Here is a 25,847-nt window from a genome sequence, read left to right on the forward strand (position 1 = left end):
TATGGGTTTAATAAAACGCTGATTGACCAGCAGTTAGGCAGTAAGTACAGGCAGGGTAACCAGACTAGAAGAATTTTTGGGAAGAGGAAAGGCATATAGATAGATGTAGAGGCAGCAAGATGAGAATGAATGCCTGAGAAAAGGTACCAAGCCACATGGCTAAACATTTATGGATTAATTTAAGTTGTATGAACAAATTAATAAGCCTGAGCTATTAGACCAAACAGTTTATAATTAGTATAAGCCTCTGTGTGTTTCTTTGGAAGTGAGTGGCTGCGGGACCAGGCAGAACAGAAACTTCCATAACAGATCCTTTCTCTGGCTATAGAAGCAGACTGGTTGGTTCACTTGGTGACTTAGCTGGGAGACCACCCTGTGATACCTCAGTATTACATCACTAAGCCCAATACAAGGTTTCTCTCTAGCAGTCCTTTCTTGTGGCTTCCAGTAACAAGGGCTGAACTGCCAACACAAGAAGCAGAGTCCATAAAAAAGCAAGAATGGCAGCTTGCAGGCCATACTGCAGAAAGTGGCAAGGTAGCTGGCTGACAGCTGAAAAAGAGGGAGCTGGAGTTCCCAGAGATGATCAAGTTGGGATGAGACAGTGAAACCAGACAAAGAACAAGAGTAGAGGCTGAAGGACAGAAGGCTATGATATCCAAAAGACACATCGTGGTTATTGGAAGATTTCCAGAGACTTGTCAAGCCTTTGGAACTGAGGGCTTCAGATACTTCAGGGTCTGGAGCTATAAAACTGACAGCTGTCAAGGTCATGTCCTTATTTAACATAATCCAGAACTCAGCTTCTGCCAAGAGCTAAGGCATTTTAACGTCCTTGGCGTGTAGAAGTACTGCAGCTCACATTTTGTAGGGCTAAAATCCTACAAGGGATCTGCACAGGAGCTGTAACACTAGAGGGCGCCAAATGCCACTGTACTGTCCTGCCTGGGGCCACCTCACTGGTGTCAAACACAGGGGCACCAAAGCTCAGTCCACAAAGTGCTTCTTCTCTCCTTACCTACTCAAGGTTTCTATAGAGGTAGGACAAAAGGTCCCCCAGTCCGATGACTGGTTCAAGGGCACAGAAAGAAAATAAGTAGAATGGAGAGCAGATTCAGAAACTAGGAATTTGTTGTAAGGGCTCAGACCAATTAGAAAAGGAGGAGGAATGAAATCAGCATTTTTAGGTACTCAAAACAAATTAATGTCTCTAGGTACAAAGGCAACAATGTGAAAATGAGCTGGCTGGCTTGTTTGCTCCTGCTCTACAAATTCTAATTGATCCATTTATGTTACCAATTACTTCTGGGTCAATTTAGTTCTTTATTCAATGTTCAACGAACTTTCAACATAGTGCACATCAAGCTCAAAATAGAAATCCTACCCTGTGGCAGAAGAGGGAAGGAGAAATTGTGTTTTTGTTTGTTTTGAGGCAGGGTCTCTCTAGTAACGTTGGCTGGCCTCGAACTCAAGAGATCCATCTGCCTCTGCCTCCCAAGTACTAGGATCAAAGGCATGAACCACCACATCTGGCTGAAACTGTGGTTTTTAAAAAAGTGGGGGGTGGTGGCGCATGCTTTTATCCCAGCACTCAGGAGGCAGAGGCAGGTTAATCTCTGTGAGTTTGAGTCCAGCCTGGTCTACAAGAGCTAGTTTCAGGACAGCTAGAACTGTTACACTGGGAAACCGTCTCAAAAAACCAAGGAGAACTGTGTGTGTGTGCACACACACATGTGAGCATGCCTAAGTGTATATATTCCTACCACGTGTGTACAAGAACCTATCTATCAATGTCAGAAGAAAGCACTGGATTCCCTGGAACTGGAGATATAGTTAAGTTGTGAGCTGCCTTGTGGTAGAGTACTGAGACCTGAACTAAAGCCCTTGCAAGAAAAATATTTGTAACTTAAAGTGCACTTTTTTTTCTTCCTAGGTGGCCATTAGTGCCCTAAGTACCACTGTCTACAGCTTTATTCTGTTATTACTCACTTCAGAAAAAACAAAAACAAAAAACAACAGGTCTGCAAGCCCATACCTCCCTCTCTCACTTTATTGAGTCTAGGAAGACAAACCAAGAAAACAGCTGGAAGACAACCAATAATTTTCTTACTCTTCTCTCAGCAAAATACCAATATTAGTAAAACAATTACAATTAACATTGATGGAGGATTCTCAAGAACCAACCACTATGCAAAAGACACACCCAGGCAGTACTGGTGCACACCTTTAATACCAGCACTTGGGAGGTAGAGGCAAGCAGATCTCTTCGAGGCCAGCCTGGTTTACAAGCTCTAGGACAGCTAGGACTGTTACACAGAGAAACCCTGTCTCAAAAAAAAAAAGAGAGAGAGAGAGAACCCACACATATAAATAGTCTCAATCTCAAAACAATTCTCATGAGAAACAGAACAATATCAGAATTGCTAGGTGGTAGTGGCAGCACCACATAACTTTAATATTATCACTTGGGAGGCAGAAGCAGGCGGATCTCTGTGAGTTCCAGGCCAGCCTGATCTACAAAGCTAGTTACAGGACAACCACGGTTATTACACAGAGAAATCCTGTCTCAAAAAGGCCAAATACACACACACACACACACACACACATAAAAATGTGTGATGAAACAAAGGGAAAATAAAAATAAAATAGTTTTCCTCTGATAAGAAACTTGGAGACAGGACAAAGGAACAAAAAAAAATCAAACTGGAATAGACAGTGGATTCATACGCAATCTTTTTAGGAGATAAATCACTGAATAAGCACACACAATAAAGGTGGTATTCAAAAATGGGGCACAGCTGATAGAGCAGCTGTAGTTTAAATAGCAAGATCTGTTCCTAAAAAATATATTATTAATAGATTTTGAATTATTAGTCTCCACTTCACCTTTATTGATCTGAGAATGGAAATTTAATTGCTTTGGGATTAGACTAAACACCAAAATTGTCAGAAAGCTCATTTCCTTTATAATGTTCCTCAAGAATCTCTGATTTGCTTTCAAATAATCAAGCTGAACACAATGAAAATTGACTTATGCCTAAAATGAAATGAAAGAGAAAAAAAGCAGTTCTACATGGTAATTCTTGGCTAGGGACATGTACATGTATATGTGAACACACACAAGCATTTTTGCCAGGCAAGTAAAAATAAATAAAATTTATTTTTAATATTTAATATTTTTAATAAAAATATTTGTGATAAGAAAAAGGATGAAAAAGCAGGGAAAGTTCTGTGAGTTGTGTCCGCCTTGTTTATATAGTGAATTCAGGCCAGTTAGGGCTACATAGTGAGACCCTGTCTTAAAATAGGGTCTCTCTGTTGTGTAGCTCTGGTTAAGTGTGCATTACCATGCTGGGCAAAGATGACAGTTTGTGTTGAGAACGCTTTAAAAATACAAAAATGAAGCAGGGCAGTGGTGGTGCATGCCTTTAATCCAGCACTTGGGAGGCAGAAGCAGAAAGATCTCTGTAAGTTCGAGGCCAGTCTGGTCTACAAAGTGAGTTTTAGGAAAAAGGCTACACTGAGGAACCTTGTCTCAAAACACCAGGGGAAAAAAAATGAGAGATGGTGCCAATGGTTAGAGGGCACTGGTTGCTCTTACAATGGGCCAAAGTTCAAGTCCCATAATCCATATGGTAGTTCACAACACAATAGTAACTCCAGTTACAAGGATTCAAATGCCCTCTTCTGGCTTGAGAACCGTGCATGCAGACATATATGCAGGCAAAATAGCCATACACATAAAACGTTTTAAAGACATGAATTAATGCCCAAAACAAGTACTATTACATAAATAATAGAAGTTCCCTTGATTACCAAAGTATAGATACTGTCTATAGTCATGCCATCTCCAATGCCCAATCATCAGGTATAAAAATGAAAAATCCACTTGTAAACACTTGCATCTTGTTTTAAATATAAAAACAAAAACAACACCCGGCACCCTTGTAAATATGACTACCATAAGGCATAGAAAATGTCCTTAACGCAACTGACTCCAAACAAAACAAGGCTTGGGAAATATTTGCATTCCCCTTATCCTCCTCCGCTCACTGCCTCGATAAGCAGGTGACTCTACAACCAAGTCCTGACATCTCCAGTGTGCCAACCCCGTTATGCACTGAAGAGACAACATTCTTTTTGTTTAAAAACAAAAAACAAAAACACTTCAGCCTTGACAGTCATCATACTTGGCATCTCTGCTGGAAAAATGTACTGGCTGCAGGTCCACTGGATATTTTGTTTCTGAAAGATTATAGAGTCCAAGAATAACTGGTAGGTGACCCTCTGTTTTAACAAATTTTTCTATTTTAAAGTGTAAGCCAACTTACTAATTTGCTACCAAATATGTATTTATTTGAATTATTTTCTAGATTGTATAGTTTTCCCAAACATATTAGTGTTTTAAGGTATTTAGATAGGATACACTGTACACATTATGCCAACTGGAGGAAACGGGAAACTAAAGAGTTCCACAGATATCATTCAGTTATTTCATTATCTGTTAGTTTAGGACAGGGGATGTAGCTCACTTGGTAAAGTAATTGCCAAGTGTACAGTCAATCCCCAGGGTAGCATAAACTTATCCTGTAATTCCAGCACTCTGAAAGTAGAAACAGGAGATTCAGCAGTTCAAGGTCATTCTTAGCTACTCAGGGAGTTCAAAACCAGCTTATACAGGAAAATTATGTCCAAAAAAGCCCACAAAACAAACAAACCAACCCTACACTTTAAATTACCTGTTATTTTGTATGTTTTTTGGGGGGAGAGGGAGCTAATAGTACATTAAAAAAAATAGGGCTTCAAGATGGTAAGGATACTTGGCCAGTCAAGCCTGGTGACCTGAGTTTAATCCCTGAAATCAACACAAAGGTGAAGATTACTTACTCCACAGTTTTCCTCTGGCTTCCACACTGATTGTGGTACAAACACTCATAAACATACATCATATCACAAAATAAATTTTAAAAAAATACATAGAGAGATGAGAACAGGAAAAGCAATAGAGCAGGAAAATCATAGAGAGGAAGGAACTTTAAGAATATAGAACCAGGCTGGAAAGAGCTCAGTGGATAAGAGCACTGGCTGCTCTTCTAGAGGACCCAGGATTCAATTCCCAGCATCCACATGGCAATTCACAGCTGACTACAGGGAATCTGAAACCCGCACAGACATACATGCAGGCAAAATACCAATGCACATAAAGTAAAAATAAACCAATTTTAAAAAAGAAGGAAGAAAAGAAGGAAGAAGAAGAAGAGGAGGAGGAGGAGGAGGAGGAGGAGGAGGAGGAGAGGAAGAGGAAGAGGAAGAGGAAGAGGAAGAGGAAGAAGAAGAAGAAGAAGAAGAAGAAGAAGAAGAAGAAGAAGAAGAAGAAGAAGAAGAAGAAGAAGAAGAAAAAGAAAACAACCAAGCTAGGGTGGAGTGGCTAATGTCTTTAATTCCAACACTTGGGAGGCAGAGTCAGGTAGATCTCTGTGAGTTCAAGTCCAACCTGGTCTAATAGTGAGTCCCAGGACAACCAGGCCTACACAGTGAGACCCTTTCTTGAAGGGGAAAAGAACAAAACAAACAAACAAACAAAAACCTAAAACACCTAAACAAAACAAATAACAAAGAAAACAGTATCAAGAGCTGAGCGTGATGCACACACCTTTAATCTCAGCACTTGGGAGACAGAAGCAAGGGGATCTCTTTGAGTAAGAGGTCAGTACGGTCTATGTAGTAAGTTCCAGGATAGCCAAGGCTACAGAGAACCCATCTCAAAAACAAATTAATAAGCATTAAGGATTTTTTTTAAAAGTGTCAACAAGAAAGCAGAATACTGAGGACTTCCACAAGTGAAAATGTCTCAGCTCAAGGAAGAAAGAACTTGAAAGAATCTACTTACTGGGGGAGAGGGGGGGACACCTTTAATCTTGGGAGGCAGACGCAGGCGGCAGATCTCAGTGAGGCCAGCCTGGTCTACAAAGAGTTCCAGGACAGCCAAGACTGTTATACAGAGAAAGCCCGTCTCAGGAAAAAAAAAAAAAAAAAAAAAAAAAAAAAGCCTCACTTATTTGATGTGTGGATAAAGGTACTTTCTGTTACTTCTGCCAAAGGGAATGACAGAGGTAGAAGCCAAAAGGCAGAGCTGAAGTCCAAGTGGAACAGAGGAAGTAAGTTCAGGGTAAGCTAAAACAAAACTACTGCTCTATAACCTTTCCAAAGAGGAAAAAAAAAAAAGATACTTGAGAAGGCTTATTTATTTTATATTATTTGGTGAAAAAAGATTGCATATATGCATATACTTGACAATATAAAGAAAGGTACCAGTTAATAAGAAAAAGCCTGAGATACCAAAAAGGAACGAAAATTCATTTTAGAAAACACCATCAAGCTACCATAGTAGCATGTGACTGTATTCCCAACTATTCAGGAAACCAAGCGAACTTTATTGTACTTAATAATAATCCCAATGGGCAAGAGTAATTACACTGGCAGTTTTATTATATTAATGGTTTGTGATTGTTCTACTTTTACTATTAGCTATTTTTGCTAATCTCTTATTGTGACATATTTGTAAATTTCTATTTGTTCGTTTTGTTTTGTTTTGTTTTGTTTTTTAGACAGGCTCCCACTATGCATCCCAGGCTTGAAAAAAAATACTGCATGGAACAGGCTGTCCTCCAATTTGTGGTGATCCTCTTGTGTCTATCTCCTCGGCATTTGGAATTCCAAGCATGTGGCATCACACATGGTCTTTCAAACTGCTCTTATCATGGGTATTCATACATAGAAAAAACATACTATGGTGGAAACAGCACTATCAGTGGTTTCAATCACCCTGGATTTGGGGTAGTTGTGGGCACCGTTGTATACAAACATAATCTTATGTAAGTTACTCAAGAGATGAAGACTTACTTTAATTAAAATAGTGGCAATACCTATCTGCCTTGTGAGAGCTAGCAGGGATACATTAAAAGGCACCCAAAACTACTATTAATATTATATAGTAACTAGAACATCTAAAAAGAAATGGAAGCCATAGTTTCTGCCCTCAAAAGGGTATGCAATAAGGAAGTATTACTGAGATATGACTTGGACATTATTTCTTTTATTGAAAAATTAATCATATAAATATCTCATGCCCATTCTAAATTATTTTAATTTCATGGGAAAACATATAGCTTTCCTTACTATAGGTCTTAGGCTTCCTAGCTAGAGAGAGACCTCAAAAAATAAGATGGAAGCATTAGCAGAAAGTACCTGATTTCAACTTCTTGTTTCTACTTGGGTGAGCACATCTGCACACAAACATGCACACTACATACAACAAACACAAAAATGATAAAAAATAATAATAATTGTTCCCTTTGGCCTTTACAGTTTTTGTCAATGTCAACATTGAATAATCAAATTTTACATAAAAATACAGAATTTGGGCTTCTCTTGCCAAACCACAAGATCTGGCCAATATATAAAAAAGCTGGAGCTGCCTATCCCTTAAGAGCTCAGTTGTAGAAAGTACCATTAAGCCAGTTTCAATGACTTGCATTACACTGTTGGTGCCCATTTTGCAGCTGAGTTTTCTTTTTTTTTGCAGCTGAGTTTTCAATTCTAGTATTAGGGTTGCAAGATTGAGGTGTTTTGTGTAGGAGAGAGAGAGAAAGAGAGAGAGACAGAGAGAGAGAGAGACAGAGAGAGAGAGAGAGACAGAGAGAGAGAGAGAGAGAGAGAGAGAGAGAGAGAGAGACAGAGAGACAGAGAGACAGAGACAGAGAACTTCTTTCTCAATGAAAATTTTCAAGTTTAAAGACCAGAACAATGAGTGGCCAATTTTCTTGATTAAACACCTTCTGCCACAAGTAAAATTTAAAAGAAACTACCTGTGATAGCCATCATCTTCAATACAAGAACAAAAATGCATCCTGTTTTTTTAAAGGAATAAACTTTCATAGACTTACAAGGTTCTTCAAGAGTTTTGAAGAATTCAATAAAGACCTTTTTTTTAATTCAAAAATCAAGTGTGGTGGCTCAGATCTATAATCCCAGAATTTGGGAGGTAGAAAGAGGAGGATCAGGAGTTCAAGGTCATCTTTGGCTACATGGACAGTTTCATACTAGGTTACAAGACACCCTGTACTAACAAAACTATACTTAATGATCTGGTGAGGTCTTACCTAATAGCATACAAGTCATCTTATTTATGTTTATGTACTCTTATTCTCAAAATAAAGCTAGAAGTCTGCACCATTCACTGGGAAATTGAGAAACACAAGACAAATTTAAAAACACAAGATAAAGTGTTCAGGAATAGTGATCATCATATACAAAAATCTTGCATGAGCAGCAGCATTACTCCTCACAGGTAATAATCATGCTATGTTAATTACACTGATTTATAAGTAGTATTAAAAATGAATTAACAGTCCATTATGAAAGAATTGGCTAATTGAGTAAATCTGGTTATTTAAACAATGTAATACTTTGTAGCTATTGTAAATGGTAACAGATCTACATTTAATAGCATCATTAAGCTGCTACAATAGGATGTATTCTAGAATTCTACTCATGAGGCAACATATAAAAAAACAGAAGTGTGTACATATAGATATATACATGAAAGAATCATCATGAACTTAGTTAATGGTGGCCACTACCCAGTTATCACAGAATTTCATATGATTTATTCTTGCTTTGTACTTTCCCATATTTTAAGAGACAGTGTAATATTTGTGTGTTCACATATATTTATATGTGCAGACTTAAATTCTGACAGATCAAACATAAGGCAGTATTATCAGGGAAAAGTACAAAATCAGTAGTAAGAGGGCACTGCAGATCATGCCTGTTATTCTCAACATGTGTGAGCTGAGGCAAGAGAACTACCATGAATTCTGAAGCCACCTTAACCTACAGTGGGAAAACTGTCAAAAAAGAGATGGATGGATGGATGGATGGATGGATGGATGGATGGATGGATGGATGGACAAACGGATGGATGGGTGGGTAGATGGAATAGGGGATGAAAGGAAAGGCAGGCTGGAAATGTAGTAAAGAGGGCTTGTTCATCATTCATAAAGCCTGGGTTCAATACAAAGAAACACCTAAACAGGACACAATGGCCCACACCTATATTCTCAGCATTGTGGAGATGAAATACAAGGATCACAAAATTCAAGGTCATGAGATCATGTTTCAAAAAAACAAAGCAAAGCAAGAACCAGTCCTACCACCACCACCACAAAAAAGGGGGAGGGGGCAGAGAGAAAGGTAATACTCTGCTCATACTGTTTTTCATCCTATTAATAATGTCCAATCCTGAAAAACTAACCACTTATCTTCAACATTCCTAAACCCACAGCTTCAAGGTTTTGATGGAGAATAATCAAAGATTACAGACTAGTACCTCTAGGAATTCATGACCTTCCTCCAAGTAACCCAGAAACCTTTTATAAAAATGTATTCCTTGGGGGCTGGAGAGATGGCTCAGAGGTTAAGAGCACCACCTGCTCTTCCAGAGGTCCTGAGTTCAACTCCCAGCAACCACATGGTGGCTCACAACTATCTGTAATGAGGTCTGGTGCCCTCTTCTGGCCTGTACACAGGCCATATACAAAGGCATATACACAGACAGAATACTGTATACATAATAAATTAATAAATAAATTTTTAAAAAATGTATTCCTTGTCATCCTGTCAGCTTTCCCAACAATTCCTCACAATGGTTCTTTGAAAGTCACTCCCCTTTATCTGTCACTCCTGGAAGTTCATTTCTCCATGGATCACCAACTTTCAGACCTTATATTCATCTCTGGGCCTTTATTATTATTTAGCTAGATAGCTAGCTATTTTTGAGAGAAATTCTCACTGTTTATCCCTGGTTGGCCTTCATTCACTTTGTAGACCAGACTGGCTCAAACTCACAGATATTCACTTACCTCAGTGGGACTAAAGGTGCATACCCATACATGACTATTATCTGTTCTTTTAAAATTCAAGAGAATTCTAAATCCCAAATCCATTTTTTTTTTTTTGGTTTTTTTTTTTTCGAGACAGGGTTTCTCTGTGGCTTTGGAGCCTGTCCTGGAACTAGCTCTTGTAGACCAGGCTGGTCTCGAACTCACAGAGATCCGCCTGCCTCTGCCTCCCGAGTGCTGGGATTAAAGGCGTGCGCCACCACCGCCTGGCTCCAAATCCATTTTTAACTTGGTTGCCAAAACTTTTTTTTTTTCCAACACAGAGTTTCTCTGACTAGCAGTCCTGAAACTCGCTCTGTACACCAGGCTGGGGCCTCAAATTCACAGAGATCCACCTGTGTCTGCCTCCCAAGTGCTGGGATTAAAGGTGTGCACCACCACGACTCAGCTTTGATGGGGGGGATTGTTTTTGTTTTTTGGATTTGTTGTTGTTGTTTACAAAACTTATATTTATGTGTTTGCTTTGTTTGTGGCACTTAGGGTTGAATTTTGCATCTTGTACATGCTAGGCAAGTGTTCTATCACCAAAACATATTCCCAAATCTCTTTCTTTCTTTCCTTTTTCTTTTGACAAGGTCTTACTTTATCCCAGGTTGGTCTTTGTTGTGCCCAGTCTGTGGGGACCCCAAAAGACCACCAGGGAGACCAACTCACCGAAATGCAAAAGCAAGGTTTATTGTGTGTACAATACAAGCTGGCAGGAACAACTGGCGCAGCAGCACCAATAGGAGATACCCTGCCCTTCTAGAGGGCATTATTTAAAGGCAAAAAACTAGAAAAGTTACATTAGCAGGGTGTGTAGTGACACATTTTTAAGGTTTAGGACCCTTGATTGGCTGACGCTTATCTAGGGATGTCCTGGTGAGAAGCAATGGGTGTGTGCTAGCAGGTGATTCTATCTACAATGGTTGGAACGTTAGGAATTTCCTTTGGAAGGTCTGTTCCTGGGGTGGTTCCTGGGTAGTCTCAGTTTGCCTCAGGGTAAATTACTGAGACTCAGGCCTCCACAGAGCTTGTCATGGCTGGGTCCTACAGTCTTTAACTAATTCTGGAAACTAGGCAACTCTTAAACTTGGAAACCTAATGCCTCTAACTGCAGAGCAGCTCAGAAGGTAACAGTCCTGTGCCACTAGGCCTGCCCATCTTTTTGTCATTCCTTTTATCAACTTCTTCACCCCAAAGAGTCCTATTGATGCTGCTACTGCATTTTCTACCTTCCCTTAGGGGTTTCTTGTCATAACTCTTCACAAATGCTTTTAGCTATCTGCCGCTACTTCCTCTTCTCATATTTATCACTTAACTAACTAGGCTTTTGTAATCAGTTCCTAATTGACTTATTTCTCATCGCTGGCATAGTGGACTAATACTACTTTCAGAAATGTATTGGTAGTTAATGACACTTGCCACCCAGCCTGTGACTAGTTTGATCCCTAGAACTCACGTCATAGAGAGAACTGATTTGTTTTACAGGTTGTCTTCTACTTCCATGTGTGCCATAGCATGCTTCCCCCAAATATAACTTAAAAATATTTGTATGGCAGGGCGGTGGTGGTGCACATATTTAATCCCAGCATTCAGGAGGCAGAGGCAGGCAGATCTCTGTGAGTTCGGGGCCAGCCTGGTCTACAGAGCGAGTTCCAGGACAGGCTCCAAGATACACAGAGAAGCCCTGTCTTGGAGGAAAAAAAAAGTTCAATTCCTAGCAACCTCCCAGGTTACCACCCTTTTTAGGACTGGGAATATAGCTAAATGGTGAGTGGATAGACTATTTTCCTAGCACATCTAAGGTCCCAGGTTCAATTCCAAGCACACACACACAACATTTAAAAGTTTAATTTTGTTAGAACCTGAAAAATAAGCTTCAATTTCTAAAAGACTTCTCTGTAAAAAAAAAAAAAAAAAAAAAAAGTAAAAAAAAAAAAAAAAAAAAAAAAAAAAAAAAAACAAACAAAACTTGTCAAGTGATGGTGCCATATACCTTCAATCCCAGAACTCAGAGGCAGAGGCAGATGGATCTCTGAGTCCCAGCCCAGTCCGCTCTACAGAGCAAATTCTAGGATAGCCAGGGCTACACAGAGAAACCCTGTCTTAAAAAAAGAATAACTGAATAACTTACCCTAAAACAAACAAAAAAAACCCCAAAACAAACAAAAATACCTTATTTCCTTTGAACAGATTCAACTTTTCTTCAAAACGCTCAGCGCAAAATGGATTCACTTTCAAAAAATACTCACAGACCGGGCGATGGTGGCGCACGCCTTTAATCCCAGCACTCGGGAGGCAGAGGCAGGCGGATCTCTGTGAGTTCGAGACCAGCCTGGTCTACAAGAGCTAGTTCCAGGACAGGCTCTAAAGCCACAGAGAAACCCTGTCTCGAAAAACCAAAAAAAAAAAAAAATACTCACAGGTATTAGCACAATGTAAAACCCAAAAAATTCACATATGCCAGACATAATAGCACATACTTGCAATCTTAGTACTCTGGAGACTAAAGCAGGAGGATGAGTTAAAAAGCCAGCCTGAGCTGAAAAGTGAGGACCTGTCTCTGAAAATACAAAAATTCATATACTCTCATACAAAATTATCTCATAAGTTAAACAAAAATTACTTTAATGTTCACATAAAATAAGCATTAAACCACCCAACAGTGCCCTTTAACCAAGCTCTTCAATGATATAATTATATCAATTTAACTTAACAATTATCCAAGGTCCTCATTAACCCCATCAATGTCTAGTTAATTATACAAATATAAGCACAAGAACATCTTTTTGAGACTCAGTAGAGCTTAAAGTTTCCATAGCTACAGAAGAATGTCTCACTTCACTTATGTAATTTTTTTTCTTTCTGGCTCACTGCCACAATTTTGTGACATTTATTGGACAACTGCAATCCTCCTGCTATTATTAAATATAAACATTTGCTTTCTACAAATCAACAAAATGAATCAACCATAATGAAAAATAGTGAAAATATTCCATCCCATCTAAATGAGGCTAATACACCTATTCACAAATTTTTCATGAAGCCATCTATCTGGCTTCTTAAATTTTAGTTTTGATTATTAAGTATACAGCATAGTAGCCAAGCCTGCAATACCAGGAATTAGAAGGCAGAGGCAAGAGTATCAAAGTTTAAAGTCACCCTCAGTTACATACTAAATTTAAGATTAGCCTAAACTACTTGAAACACTGTCTCAAAGAGAGAGAAAATTACTATGTCTCACTTAAATTTTAAAAATTATGAATATTTTTGTGGTAAAACACATATTACATTTATACTATCTTAGCCATTTCTAAGTTCACAATTCAATGGCAGTAAGTAATTAGTAATAAAACACAAGCATATCTTTTAACCATGCTTTGTCTCTTTTTGTCTGGCATATTTCACTTTGTTTTTGATTTGTTTTGATTTTCTGAGAGACAGGATCTCATGTAGCCAAGCCTGACCTCAACTCACTATGTAGCCAAGCTGACCGTGAACTTCTGATCTTCTTCCAGTTTCCACCTCTTAAGTGCTGGGTTTATAGGTATATTCCATGACTAGCTTACTTTCTATGCTTTGAAAGTTAATACACAATGTGGGAAGAATCAAAATTTCACTTCTGTTTAAGGGTGAATAATACTCCACTGTTCTCACACATAATGTTCTTTGTTTAGCCGTGACATGTATTCATGGACATTAGTTGTTTCCATCTTTATTTTTTTAATTTTGAGCCAGCCTCAATACATAATCCAGGTTGGTTTCAAATTCCTAATTTTCTCACTTGCTGAAATGACAGGTGTGCGCTACCTTGCCAAGACTTCTGTGTGAATGAACTAGGGGCTCGTATATGCTTGGCAGGCACTCTACCACTGAGCTCCCATCCTTTCCACCTTTTGACTATTGTAAAGTATGTTGCTAGCATGCAAGTATTGTTTTAAATCGTTGTTTTCATATGTAACCACAAATAGATGAATTGTGTGAGAATTATGCTTAACCTATTGAAGAACTGCCTGTTGTACATAGCAGCTACACCATTCTACATTCCTACAGTCAATACATTTAATATTCCACAATCAATATTTTATTACTAGAGCTAGCCTTTTATACTAAAAAAAAATCAAATACATAAACCCTATTGTTTTAATCATACTATTTCAACTTTTCCTATACATGCTATTCATGTATGTGTACTGATATAATTCATATACCATGTAAAATTCACCTAAGTAAATAATGGTTTTTAGCATAGCTCAAGTTTTTCACAGCCATTATTATAAATTACAAAACACTTTATCACTCCTAAAGATTTCTATATCTTTTTTTGAAAACTAATATGCCCCTATTCCTCACTCCAACCTTAGTAAACACTAACCTACATGTCTCTAGATTTACCTACCTTTTGTACAGTATTAGGAATGGGACTATATAACATGTAGTTATTGTGATTAACATGGTTTCAAGTCCACGATATAGTGGATTCTTTTTTCTTTTTTTCTTTTTTTGTTGTTTTTTTTTGTTTGGTTATTTGGTTGGTTGGTTGGTTGGTTGGTTGGTTGGTTGGTTGGTTTTTTGTTTTGTTTTTTTGAGATAGGATTTCACTGTTTAGTTCTGGCTGTCCTGGAACTCACTTTGTAGACCAGGCTGGCCTCAAGCTCACAGAAATCCACATACCTCTGCCTCCAAGTGCTGGGATTAAAGGTATGCGCCACCACCATCCAGCTTTATTTCTTTTTATGGTCAAATAATATTCCATTGTATGGATATTCCAAATTTTGCTTAACCATTTATCAATCAGTTTACAGACATTTGGGTTTTTAAAGTTTTTAGAGACAATTAAGGCTATTTATAAGTAATGCTGCTACAAATACTTTTGTGTGGACATATGTATTCATTTCTCTTGGGTGCTTATCTAAAAGCACAATTTCTAGATAATAGGACAATTCCATATGCTTTACTTTTTAAAGATTTACTCTTATTTCATGTGTATGAGTGTCTTGCCTACATGTATATCTGCACCACATGTGTGTTTGGTGCCCTTAGAGGCTAAAGGAGGGTGTCAGATGCCCTGAACTGGAGTTGCAGGTGGTAGTGAGCTCCCATCTGGGTGCTAGGAACCCAAGTCTTTTGGAAGAACCAGTAAGTACTCTCCATCTCTCTAGCCCCCACAATTTTTTAACTTTGAGGAAATGCCAGATTCTTTAAAATATTAATGTCATGATTTCTACATTCCCAATGGTAGTGTATTCATCACCACATAATGGTAAACACGTTGCCCTTTTTCTGTTTGAGACAGAGTCTTACTAGGCAACACAGGCTGGCTTCAAAAGGGCTCAAGGGATTTTCCTACCTCAGCCTCCTGTATAACTGGGATGACAAGAATGTACCACAATGTTTGGCTCATCTTTTTGATCATAGTTATCCTAATAAGTGAGAGAAGTATCTCTGGTAATTTTAATCATATTTCCCAATGTTAATGATGAAGAACATCTTACATGGATTTGTTAAGTGATTTATTTAATTTATTGTTTTATGCTAAAAATTATGCTTAGCAATATGTGTGAAAACTATTATTAAAATGAGTATGTACTTAAATGGTGTGGGACAATGATCTGTATTCTGTCAATTATATTTTAAATGAACACTGATTGGCCAGTAGCCAGGCAGGAAGTATAGGCAGAACAACCAGACAGGAAGTAGAGGTGGGTCATTGAGAACAGGAGAATTCCGGGAAAAAGGAAGCCTATTCCTTTGCAGTCCTGACCCAGTCACAGAAGAAGCAAGATGTGACTGACTCGCTGAATAAGGTACCCAGTCACATGGCTAACATAGGCAAGAATAATGGACTAATATAAATTATAAGAGTTAATAAGAAGCCTGAGCTAATGGGCCATTCGGTTTATAGTTAATGTAGACTTTTGTGTGATTTCTTTGGGACTTAATGATTGCAGAAACTGGGCAGGACAGAAAACCTCTGTCAACAGTTAAATATAGTTTACTAGCATTAAAGTCAGCGTGTCCTTAAAAAACGTACATTTACTAGCACAAGAAGGATTTTGCTGCCTTAAAAAACCAAAAAACTCATATTCTGTGTTGGAGATGTAGGTCAGTTGGTGCAATGCATGCCTGGCTTTCACAAGGCACTGAGTCTGATCCCCAACACCATATAAAGTAGGAATGGGGGCATAGGCCTTTAATCCCAGTGCTTGGGAGATAGGAACAGGATAATAAGAATTAGTTCAAGGTCATTCCCAACTGCCTAACAAGTTCAAGGCAAACCTTCTAAACTATAAGATATCTTGTTTCAAACAAAACCAACGAAAACCCTTCATATTGTTTTTAACTTTACACAAAGGAGAACTTAGCAACTCCAAAGAAAATACTCTGAGTATTTGTAGTGAAGAAAAGTACTGTGATGTCCCTCAGATTCTTGGGCCACACGGCAATATTCTAATTCCTAACACAGAACTTTCAGGAAGTTCAGGACAAAAACCAACACCAGCAATATAAAGAACTAATTTTTGAGGCTACTATTCTGTCGCCCATCTCTTCTCAGTTTCATTTTGTCTCTGAAACGTACCAGCAGAAATAAGCAGAAACAGATTCCTATGATGTCATAAAAGTTCTGCCAAAGAAATCAAGTGCCCTAGGTCAGCAAGAATAACAGCTTGATAATATGAGTTCCATCTCTGGAACCCATGATGGAAAAAAAGAGAACCAACTCCAGAAAGTTGTCCCCCAATCTACAAATATGAGCACTTCATCCACATCACACTTCATACACAATAATAAAATTAAACTGAGAGAGAGAGAGAGAGAGAGAGAGAGAGAGAGAGAGAGAGAGAGAGAGAGAAAACTGACTTCTGCTTATTTTTTTCCTACTTTCCAATTCTAAACCTGATTATCAGCCAAGATAAGAGTTTAAACCTCTGATATGCTACAACCACCTCATAAAGATAATGTACTAGCTGGCTTTATATGTCAATTTGACAAAAGCATAATAGGAAGGAGCCTCAGTTGAGGAAATGTCTCCATGAGATCCGGCTGTAAGGCATTTTCTCATCAAGCCATCAACAATGCAGGAGGGCCCAGCCCATGGTGGGTGATGCCATCCTGGGGCTGGAGGTCTTAGGTTCTATAAGAAAGCAAACTGGAGATGGCTCGGTGATTAAGAGAACTGACTGTTTTTCCAGAGGACCCAAGTTCAATTCCCAGCACCTCCATGGGAGATCACAGCTCTAACTCTAGTTCCAAGGTACCCGATACCCTCATGGTGGCAAAACACCAATGCACATAAATAAAACTTAAAAACAAAAATAAAGAAAGCAGACTGAGCAAGTAATGGTAAGCAAGCCAGTAAGTAAGCAGTGACCCTCTGTGGCCCCTGCATCAGTTCCTGCCTCCAGGATCCTGCCTTGTCTGAGTTGTCCTGACTTCCTTCAATGATGAAAAGCAATACTGAAGTATAAAGCTTAATAAACCCTTTCCTCTCCAACCTGCTTTTTGGCAACAATGTTTCGCTGCAGCATTAGAAATCCCTAAGACCCTCACCAGAGAGAGCAAACGATTTGCTAATTGTGAACATTAAAATATTCCCCCAAAGTGGACATGACCTCCCATCCCTAACCAAGAAGCTAACCAATTATCTTCAACTGATAACTACTCAAAAATGAAAAATCTCCAGTGGAGCCTCACTGGGTATGAAAAAAAATATTTTCAATAAATAAAACAAGTTAAGAAGTAGTGGCACACACCTTTACTCCCTGCACTCAGGAAGCAAAGGCAGGCAGATCTCTGGATTTGAGGCTACCCTGGTCTACAGAGTGAGTTCCAGGATAGCCAGGGCTACATACAAAAAAACCCTCCCAGCCGGGCGGTGGTGGCGCATGCCTTTAATCCCAGCACTCGGGAGGCAGAGGCAGGCGGATCTCTGTGAGTTCGAGACCAGCCTGGTCTACAAGAGCTAGTTCCAGGACAGGCTCCAAAGCTACAGAGAAACCCTGTCTCGAAAAACCAAAAAAAAAAAAGAGCTAGTTCCAGGACAGGCTCTAAAAAAGCTGCAGAGAAACCCTGTCTCGAAAAACCAAAAAAAAAAAAAAAAAAAAAAAAAAAAAAAAAAAAAAAAAAAAAACCCTCCCCTACCCCAAATAAATAAATAAATAAATAAATAAATAAATATTGCCAAGAGAATATTATGTTTCTACTGATTTCTACTGTGTAACATGCTGAATTTCTTTCACTACCTTATGAATGCTTCTTCAAGAATCCTATATTGTTGTAATTCCCATACTGGATAATTCTAGTACTTGAGAGATAGAAACAAAAACTTTCTCTAAAAACAAACAAGTAACACAAAACACATGATAGGAAATCATTGGGAGAATGAATTAACAAGAAGCTGGAATCAGAACTTCTAGTCAGGACTTTTGACATGTTTTAATGTCATTATTTTCATATTGATGATATTTACAGTCTTTAGGTATGGTCCAGATCAATAAAAGTTAAATAAAAATTCAAAACAAAAAAAGAATTCAATAGTTTTTTTGTTTTTTTTTTTTTCTTTTTTAAGGACAAGAGTTTCTCTGTGTATCCTTGGCTGTCCTGGAACTTGCTCTCTACACCAGGCTGGCCTCAAATTTAGAGATCTGCCTGCCTCTGCCTGAGTGCTGGGATTAAAGGCATGGGTAACCACTGCCCATCTTTGAACTTTTCCTTAATGTCTACTTTCATTTCTTAGTACATTCTCAGTACATTTGTACTGAGCACTGGACCTAGAATACTGAAAACACTGGACTAAAGCTGCAATTCCCAGATCATCTGTCAGACTTATTTTGAGACAATGTCTCAAGAAGTTGATCAGACTGGCCCTGTCATGTTCTGGCCTCAGCCTCATAAGTCTAAGTTATCAGGCCTGGCTATTATTTCTGTCAGGCAAACAAAATAAACCAAAACAAGTGTCTTTCAGTAGACAATTTCTAAAATATGGTGACTTTTCCCCCCCAGATAATTCTTAGCTTTAGTAATCAAGTTTGGTTTGGGGGGGGGTTGTTTGTTTGGTTTCCGTTTGGTTTTTCGAGACAGGGTTTCTCTGTAGTTTTGGAGCCTGTCCTAAAACTAGCTCTTGTAGCCCAGGCTGGCCTCGAACTCACAGAGATCTGCCTGCCTCTGCCTCCTGAGTGCTGGGGAAAAGGCGTGCATCAGTAATGCCCGGCTAGTAATCTAATTTGTACCTAACTAGAAATCATGCTATTTTTAAATACATAAATATTATATACATTTCTTCTCTCCCTCCCCCCTGCTCGCTCTCCCTCTCTCCCTCCCTCCCTCTCTCTCTCTCTCTCTCTCTCTCTCTCTCTCTCTCTCCAATTAAAAGCACTTCTGGCTCTTGCAGAGGACAGGGGTTCAATTTCCAGCACCCACATGGTGGCTCAAAACCACCTTTAACTACAGTTCCAGGAAATCGCACACCCACTATGGTCTCAAAGGCATGTACATGGTACACATGCATGCAAGCAAGATATTCACACTCATAAAATAAAACCTTTAATAACAAAAATACAGTGTTTTTTAAAGATTTATATATATTTTAAATTTATGTGTGCATATGCCAGGCATGTGAGGGAGCTCTCTGAAGTCAGAAGAGAACAGTGGATCTCCTACAGTTGAAGCCATTTTAATAGTTGTGGATTATTGTACTAATTAGTTAAGACCCTGTACCTATTGTCAGGCAATCATCACATTAACTAAAATCACGGTAGCAAGAAATCTCAGCACTATTTTAATAGGCAGCTAAAAGCAAACACTGCTGAATGGCAAGGATAATTTTTAACCTATTTATCAAGTTTAATAATTTCCAATTGCAGGTTTTATAACTTGTTTTCTTAAAAACTTAAGTTGGCTGGGCATGGAATCCAAGCACTGAGAGGCTGAGGCAGGAGGACTGAAAATTTGAAAGAGGGAAAAAGAAGAGAAGGAATAGCAGCTGCAACAGCAGGATGCTATAACTTATTAAGTATGTGCTTCTAGGCAAGTCACTAAATGCTCATATGCCTCCATTTTATCTCTAAAGTGGGATAATTGCTATTTAACATCTCAAAGGGTTACAAAAATTCTGAGTCCACTGATCCACTAGGATGTAGTAGCTAGCAACACCTCTAATTCCAGCACTTAAAAGGATGGGTCAGGAGGACCTAGGCTGTGAGATCCTGCCAAAAAAAAAAAAAAAAGGCTGGAGTTTAAAAAAAAAAAAGGCTGGTCCAGTGGTTAATTCAAAGTACCGGCTGTTAGGCGGTAGTGGCACACAGCACTCAGGAGGCAGAGGCAGGCGGATCTCTATGAGTTTGAGGCCAGCGTGGTCTACAGAGTAAGTTCTAGAATAAGCTCCAAAGCTACACAGAGAAACCCTACCTCAAAAAAACCAAAACCAAACAAACAAAAAGTAGATGAAACTATAAAAATACAGCCAGGGCTTGGCAGAGAAACCCTGTCTCTAAAACACACACACAAAAAAAAAAACAAAAATTAGCATATAGGCACAAACATGTAGTATGCACATTAGTATTTTTATAAACTCATTAAAATAGCTCATTAAATAATCAACACATTTTCCCTATCTTTCTTCTGCCTTATACTCTCTCTGATTATAATACTCCCTGGGTTTGTAGTCCAGGAAAGAGAAAGGACAGTGCAAACAAATATGATCTGGCATTATCATCATTGAGAACAAAACCTAAAAATCTTCATTAAGAAACACTTCACACCGGGCAGTAGTGACACACACCTTGTAGGCAGATCTCTATGAGTTCGAGGCCAGCCTGGTCTACAGAGTGAGTTTCAGGACGGGCTCTAAAGCTACACAGAGAAATCCTGTCTCGGGGGGGGGACGGGGGGGACGACAAAAAAACATTTCACCAGGCAGTGGTGGCGCACGCCTTGAAACCCAGCACCCAGGAGACAGAGGCAGGCGGATCTATGTAGTTCAAGGCCAGCCTGGTCTACAAAATAAATACTAGGACAGCTAAGGCTGTTACATTGAAAAACCCTGTCTTGAAAAAAAAAATACTTCTACACAACTTTAATGCAGCACTTGGGCAAAAGAGGATCAGAGGATGTGAGTCTGAGGCCAATTTGTTCTACATAGTGAGTCTAGGACAGCCAGGGCTACATAATGAGATTCTGTCTCCAAAAGAACAAAAAGCACAACAAAACAGAACACCCTTCTAAAAATGTCTCTCTTCTTATTTAGTTTTAAAAACATCTTCACATTAATACACACACACACAAGCTTATATGTACAAATATAATCAATAAATATTTGAGAACCTTTTATATGCTCAAAATTATATTGTTAAAACAATATAGCTGATGCTAAAGTTAAAAAACTTTTAGGGAACTGAAGAGGTAGCTCAGAAGAGCACTGGCTGTTCTTTCAGAGGACCCAAGTCTGATTCCCAGCACATACATGACAGCTCACAACCATCTGAAACTCCAGTCTCTGGGGATCCAACACTCTTTTCTGGTCTCTTAGCACAAGGCACACACGTGCTATACAGACATGTATAGGCAGGCAAAAACACCCATACACATAAAAATAATCTTAAAAACAAAGAAACAAAAAAAAAGAAAACCCTTAACATTTATAAAATACATCCTTAAGTAATGAACACATTTTCCCTGTCTTTCTACTGCCTGGTAATCTCTCCGATTATGATTCTCCCTGCAAGGGCTATATGGCACAGTGAGAATATTTGTTTCCCATTCTTAAAGTCCTAGGTTAAATCCCCAGTACTGCTGGGCACTGTGGAACACTCTTTAATTTCAGGACTCAAAGCAGAGGCAGACAACTCTAAGTTTCAGGCCAGTCTGATCTATATGGAGTTGTATCAGAACAACAAAAGAGCTACAAAGTGAGACTTGTCGCAAAAATCAAAAGTAAATAAATCCCCAGTAGTATCCAATAATAAAATAATAATAATAAGGCCAAATACTATAACTAGGCACTTTAATACACATTAGCTAACTAAGGAGAGAGCTACTTTTGTAGAAGAAATAATAAAGTTTAGAATAGTAAAAATCTCTTGCCTCAGGTTACAGAGCTGAAGAAGTTGTTAAACTGGTATTTAAACCTAAGGTGAATTGCAACACCCACTTCCCCCACTATATCTACAGGACTAACCTACCTCTAAGGGAAGAAAAAAGCCATGAATTCAAGTTATAGAAAAATATCCAAGGCCCTTTTCAAAGAGATCATAAAGTACTTGTTAGTGGATACGTAGATTTCATAGTGGCACTTGGCTTTGGATAAGAAGTATGGACTAACACAGAGTGTTTCTGCTGCTGTTGAACTTTCTCTCCAGGTCTTTTACTTTCAGCTTGTTTCTCATTTCTAAATAATGGAGAAATAATATCCTTACTATCTAACACCAAACTCTGATGATTAAGCATAAAGTCTAAAAAAATAAATAAAAAGATTTTAAAGCAATTGTCATCTGTTTAAGGTACATATCCTATTAACTTTTCCAGAACATTCTATGGGCCTTTTTTTTCCTAAGCATAGTTTAATCATTGATTACTTAGCTTTTTATCCTTAGATATAATGATACAGAAATCAGATCAATAATTGGTAAATAAATTATATATCATTTTAAAATGTACAACATCCAAAAAAGTTTCCAATTTAGAATTTAATCTAAGTATGTGTTTGGTGTCACTGCTGTATTTATTAATTTATCATCTTTATGTTTGAACCTTTCAAATTCAGTTTGTGTTAAAAAAAATTAACTGAAATTCTACAGTAAAACACCCAACATATAATTTTAAATGATTGTAAGGGATTTCCCTGAGACCTCTCAAAGCAGATACAATGGCCTACAAGCACTTCAAGCACAACAACAAAACCCACTGAAACATTAAGCTGCTCTAAAAGAAGGATCAGGCTCCTTAGCAAAAAACTACATTGTGTGAGTCTGCAAAGTTTCCCTCTTTTCCATTTCAACTCCATCTCAGAGAAAGCCTTTGCATACTAACACAATATGCTGTAAAACGGCACTTTGCTGACCTTCCAATAGTCCAGCTCTATGAAAATTCTGGGATGGGTGTAACTTCAGAGAATCTGAAAAACACAAAAAGCATTAAGTACTTTTTATGCTGAATGAGAAAAATGCCAAGGATAGCATACATCTCTTATATAACTATTATGTATTTTTAAGAGCTTAAAGCCCATATTAGTTTAGTCTATTCCCTGGAAAAAGGAAGGTTGGGTTGCTTCTACACTGGTCTCAAAGCTAAACTTAGATTTTGATAAAGCATTTGTTTCATGGAAAATTATCTAATGACTACTGCCCAAATGGTGTTACTGTCTTGATTATTTTTAGCATCCAATTGTACATTAGCCCTATTCTAAGGATCATCTCTTGATATTTTCTTTTCCTTCTGACACTTCAGACTACAATATTTCTAAGCTATTTAGGTAATATCTGAGAAACATCCTACAGGATAGTGACTGCCAACTAATGTCACCAGCGCAACAGACAATGGCCTAACAGTTACTAAGCATGGCTCCGTGTACAAACTCAATAGTCTATAAAGTCAGCACCTTCCAGGATAAACCATATCCCTCTGATTCACTATGACTACACACTAATGCCAGGCTTAAGTTCCCTCCAGTCCCCCAACCCCAAGAGGTGAAAGTATCTGGTGGGTTTGTAAAATTAAGAACAAGCAAGAGAAATGCTGGATTTCTCGGGAAAAGGGTTCACCGTGGTATGTTTTAAAATATAAATGAATCTTTAAGGCCGGTATTTTGCCCCCTCCCACGGGTCTAAGTGGTGGAGTACAAACGTGGGTGTTTTGGGTTTGATACCCCTTGCATAGGGAACCTGTTCTGACGCATTCTTATGGTGTCCAGTGTAGGAATTTAACCCCAGCAGAGATCACCTCAAGTGTTAATGTTTTAGATGCTGGGAATCCCCTGAAGGTTTAGCCAAAATAGTTTTAAATGGGAAGCTCTGTTCATTGCCTCCTCTCTGCAAGGGGCCCTTGAAGAGCAAAGAGAAATTTCTCTAAGGGCAGGACTGTGCCCGAGCCTGGTACTCCAGGGAGAGGAATACAAGTAATCCAGGGGGGCATCCCTATCTTTGCCAAAGAAGAGAATTAGAATGCCACGGAGGTGAAAGAGAGAAAAGAAGAAAATTCGGGCCTTTTCCAGGCAGGAGGATGACGAGGAAAGGAAGAACGCCTGGTCGAGGGGGGCCGTCCCGACATGGGGAGGGAGTGGACTAGGCCGGAGGGGGGGGGGGGGAATAAGGACGACCGCGCACAAACAAGCCCCGAAAGAGGGAGAAAAAAATGGTGACCCTGAGTTTGGAAGGCGCTTGGGGCCACGCAGCCCCGACTGGGGCAACTTTGCCGGGGAGGATGGTCCGGGAGAGAGAAGCCGCGGTGTCCCGACCCACCCCCCCGCCCCGGCGGCGCCGGCACGGGGACCAGTGGGGTGATTCCCGAGCCGGGGGAGGGCTGGGCCGGCAGCCCGCCGAGGGTGGCGGCGCCGGGAGCGGCCGCCCGTCAGGATGCGAACCTTGGGGGCCGCAGAGGACTCGGAGGCTGGGGGGGCATGGAACCTGAACCCCCAGGCGTCCCACGCTGCGCTGGGGAGGGGCCGCCGCTCCGCGGTTCTCAAATCACCCCCGGCCCTCCCGGGGCACCCCCGGGCCAGCCAGGGACTTTCGGGAGGGGGCAAGCCCGGCTGAGCCGGGCTCCGACGGGCACCCCCGGGACTCCGCGCGCCCGCGCTCCCCGCCCCCACGCCCCACCCCCCCCCCCCCCCATCTGACTCACCTCGCGAGTACAGGGACTTGGGCGATTCCAGGTCTAGGTCCGCGCTGAGCAATGAGATGAAGTCCGAGGGCATCGCAGCTCGACCCAGCCCGGCCCGAGGGCAGCGGGAGGGGGGGGAGCGGCGGTGGCGGCGGCACCTCCTCTCCGGGACCGCGGGCACCGAACCGGGGGTGGCGAGGTGAGGGCGGCTGCCTCCTCCTCCTCCTCCTCGAGGGCAGTCACTTCCCAGCCGGCCGAGCGACGAGAACGGCGGCGGCGTGGAAAGAGGCTCTGCGGAGTGGAGAACTGAGTCCCGGTGAGTCCAGAGAGAAGACGGTTCGGGCGGGGAAGGGGAGCGGGAGAGCCAAAGGGTCCGTTTCGGGCTTCTCCTCAGCGCACACTGACGGCCGCCGCCACCGCCGCCGCTGCTGACAGGAATCTGAGCCCCGCCCCCTCGTGAGGCACTGCGCACGCGCGGCGGGGGGGAAAGCCAGAAGCCGGGAAGAGCCTAGAGGCCACCGGAGGGCGGACAGGCGCGCCATGGAACAGCATCAACAAGGGCTTCGCTTCCTGCCTTCGCTGCTGCCGCTGCTGCTGATCCCGGGCTGGGAAAGGGCCCCGCCAGCAGGGAGGGAGGAGGGAGGCGGCCTGGCTCCTGGGGCCCCGAGAAGGGAAGAGATTTTTGCCACGACCTGGTGGCGGCGAGCCTGAGGCGGCCGGTCTTACACCGTGGTGTAGGCAGGAGGACCCGGGCCCTGGGGAACCTAGATGTCTACAAGCAGGGGAAAGACCTCCAGAGACTTGCAGCGACCGAGGCCGGCAGGCTGGAGCTCGCACAGGGGAATGGAGTTCCATGGCTTGGACAGCAACCCAGCCCCTCGGGGTTTTTCATAGTTTCTGCAGTGAGCTGGCCAAAGGGACTATCAGACTCAGTTTTAATTAAGAAAGGGCAAACCATACTCTAACCACCCCCCCCCAAGTTACCGAGTTTTGGGTTTTTGTTTGTTTTTGTGAATTTTTGTTTTTGTTCTTGTTGATTTTTTTTAACCCTTTCTAGCCTGTAGCTCACTATGTCGACCAGGCTGGCCT

General features: G+C 40.5%; 1 protein-coding gene across 4 annotated transcripts in view; it reads right to left on the reverse strand.

Annotated features, from left to right (window-relative positions):
- Positions 1-25,179, reverse strand: part of Nfat5 (nuclear factor of activated T cells 5) — an 82,824-nt gene extending 57,645 nt beyond the window's left edge. For 2 of the 4 annotated variants that reach the window (XM_038312284.1, XM_038312285.1), the window contains exons 1-2: positions 24,780-25,179; positions 23,002-23,055 (exon numbers count right to left, since the gene is read on the reverse strand). In XM_038312284.1, the coding sequence (XP_038168212.1) occupies positions 23,002-23,055; positions 24,780-24,852 (127 nt within the window). In that variant the 5' untranslated portion in view covers positions 24,853-25,179. The remainder of the gene's footprint in view (positions 1-23,001; positions 23,056-24,779) is intronic. The other 2 variants (XM_038312287.1, XM_038312286.1) reach the window with 1 other exon arrangement.
- Between the last annotated feature and the right edge of the window lie 668 nt (positions 25,180-25,847).

The sequence above is a fragment of the Arvicola amphibius genome, chromosome 15 (genome assembly GCF_903992535.2).
Source record: "Arvicola amphibius chromosome 15, mArvAmp1.2, whole genome shotgun sequence".
Lineage (NCBI taxonomy): Eukaryota > Metazoa > Chordata > Mammalia > Rodentia > Cricetidae > Arvicola > Arvicola amphibius.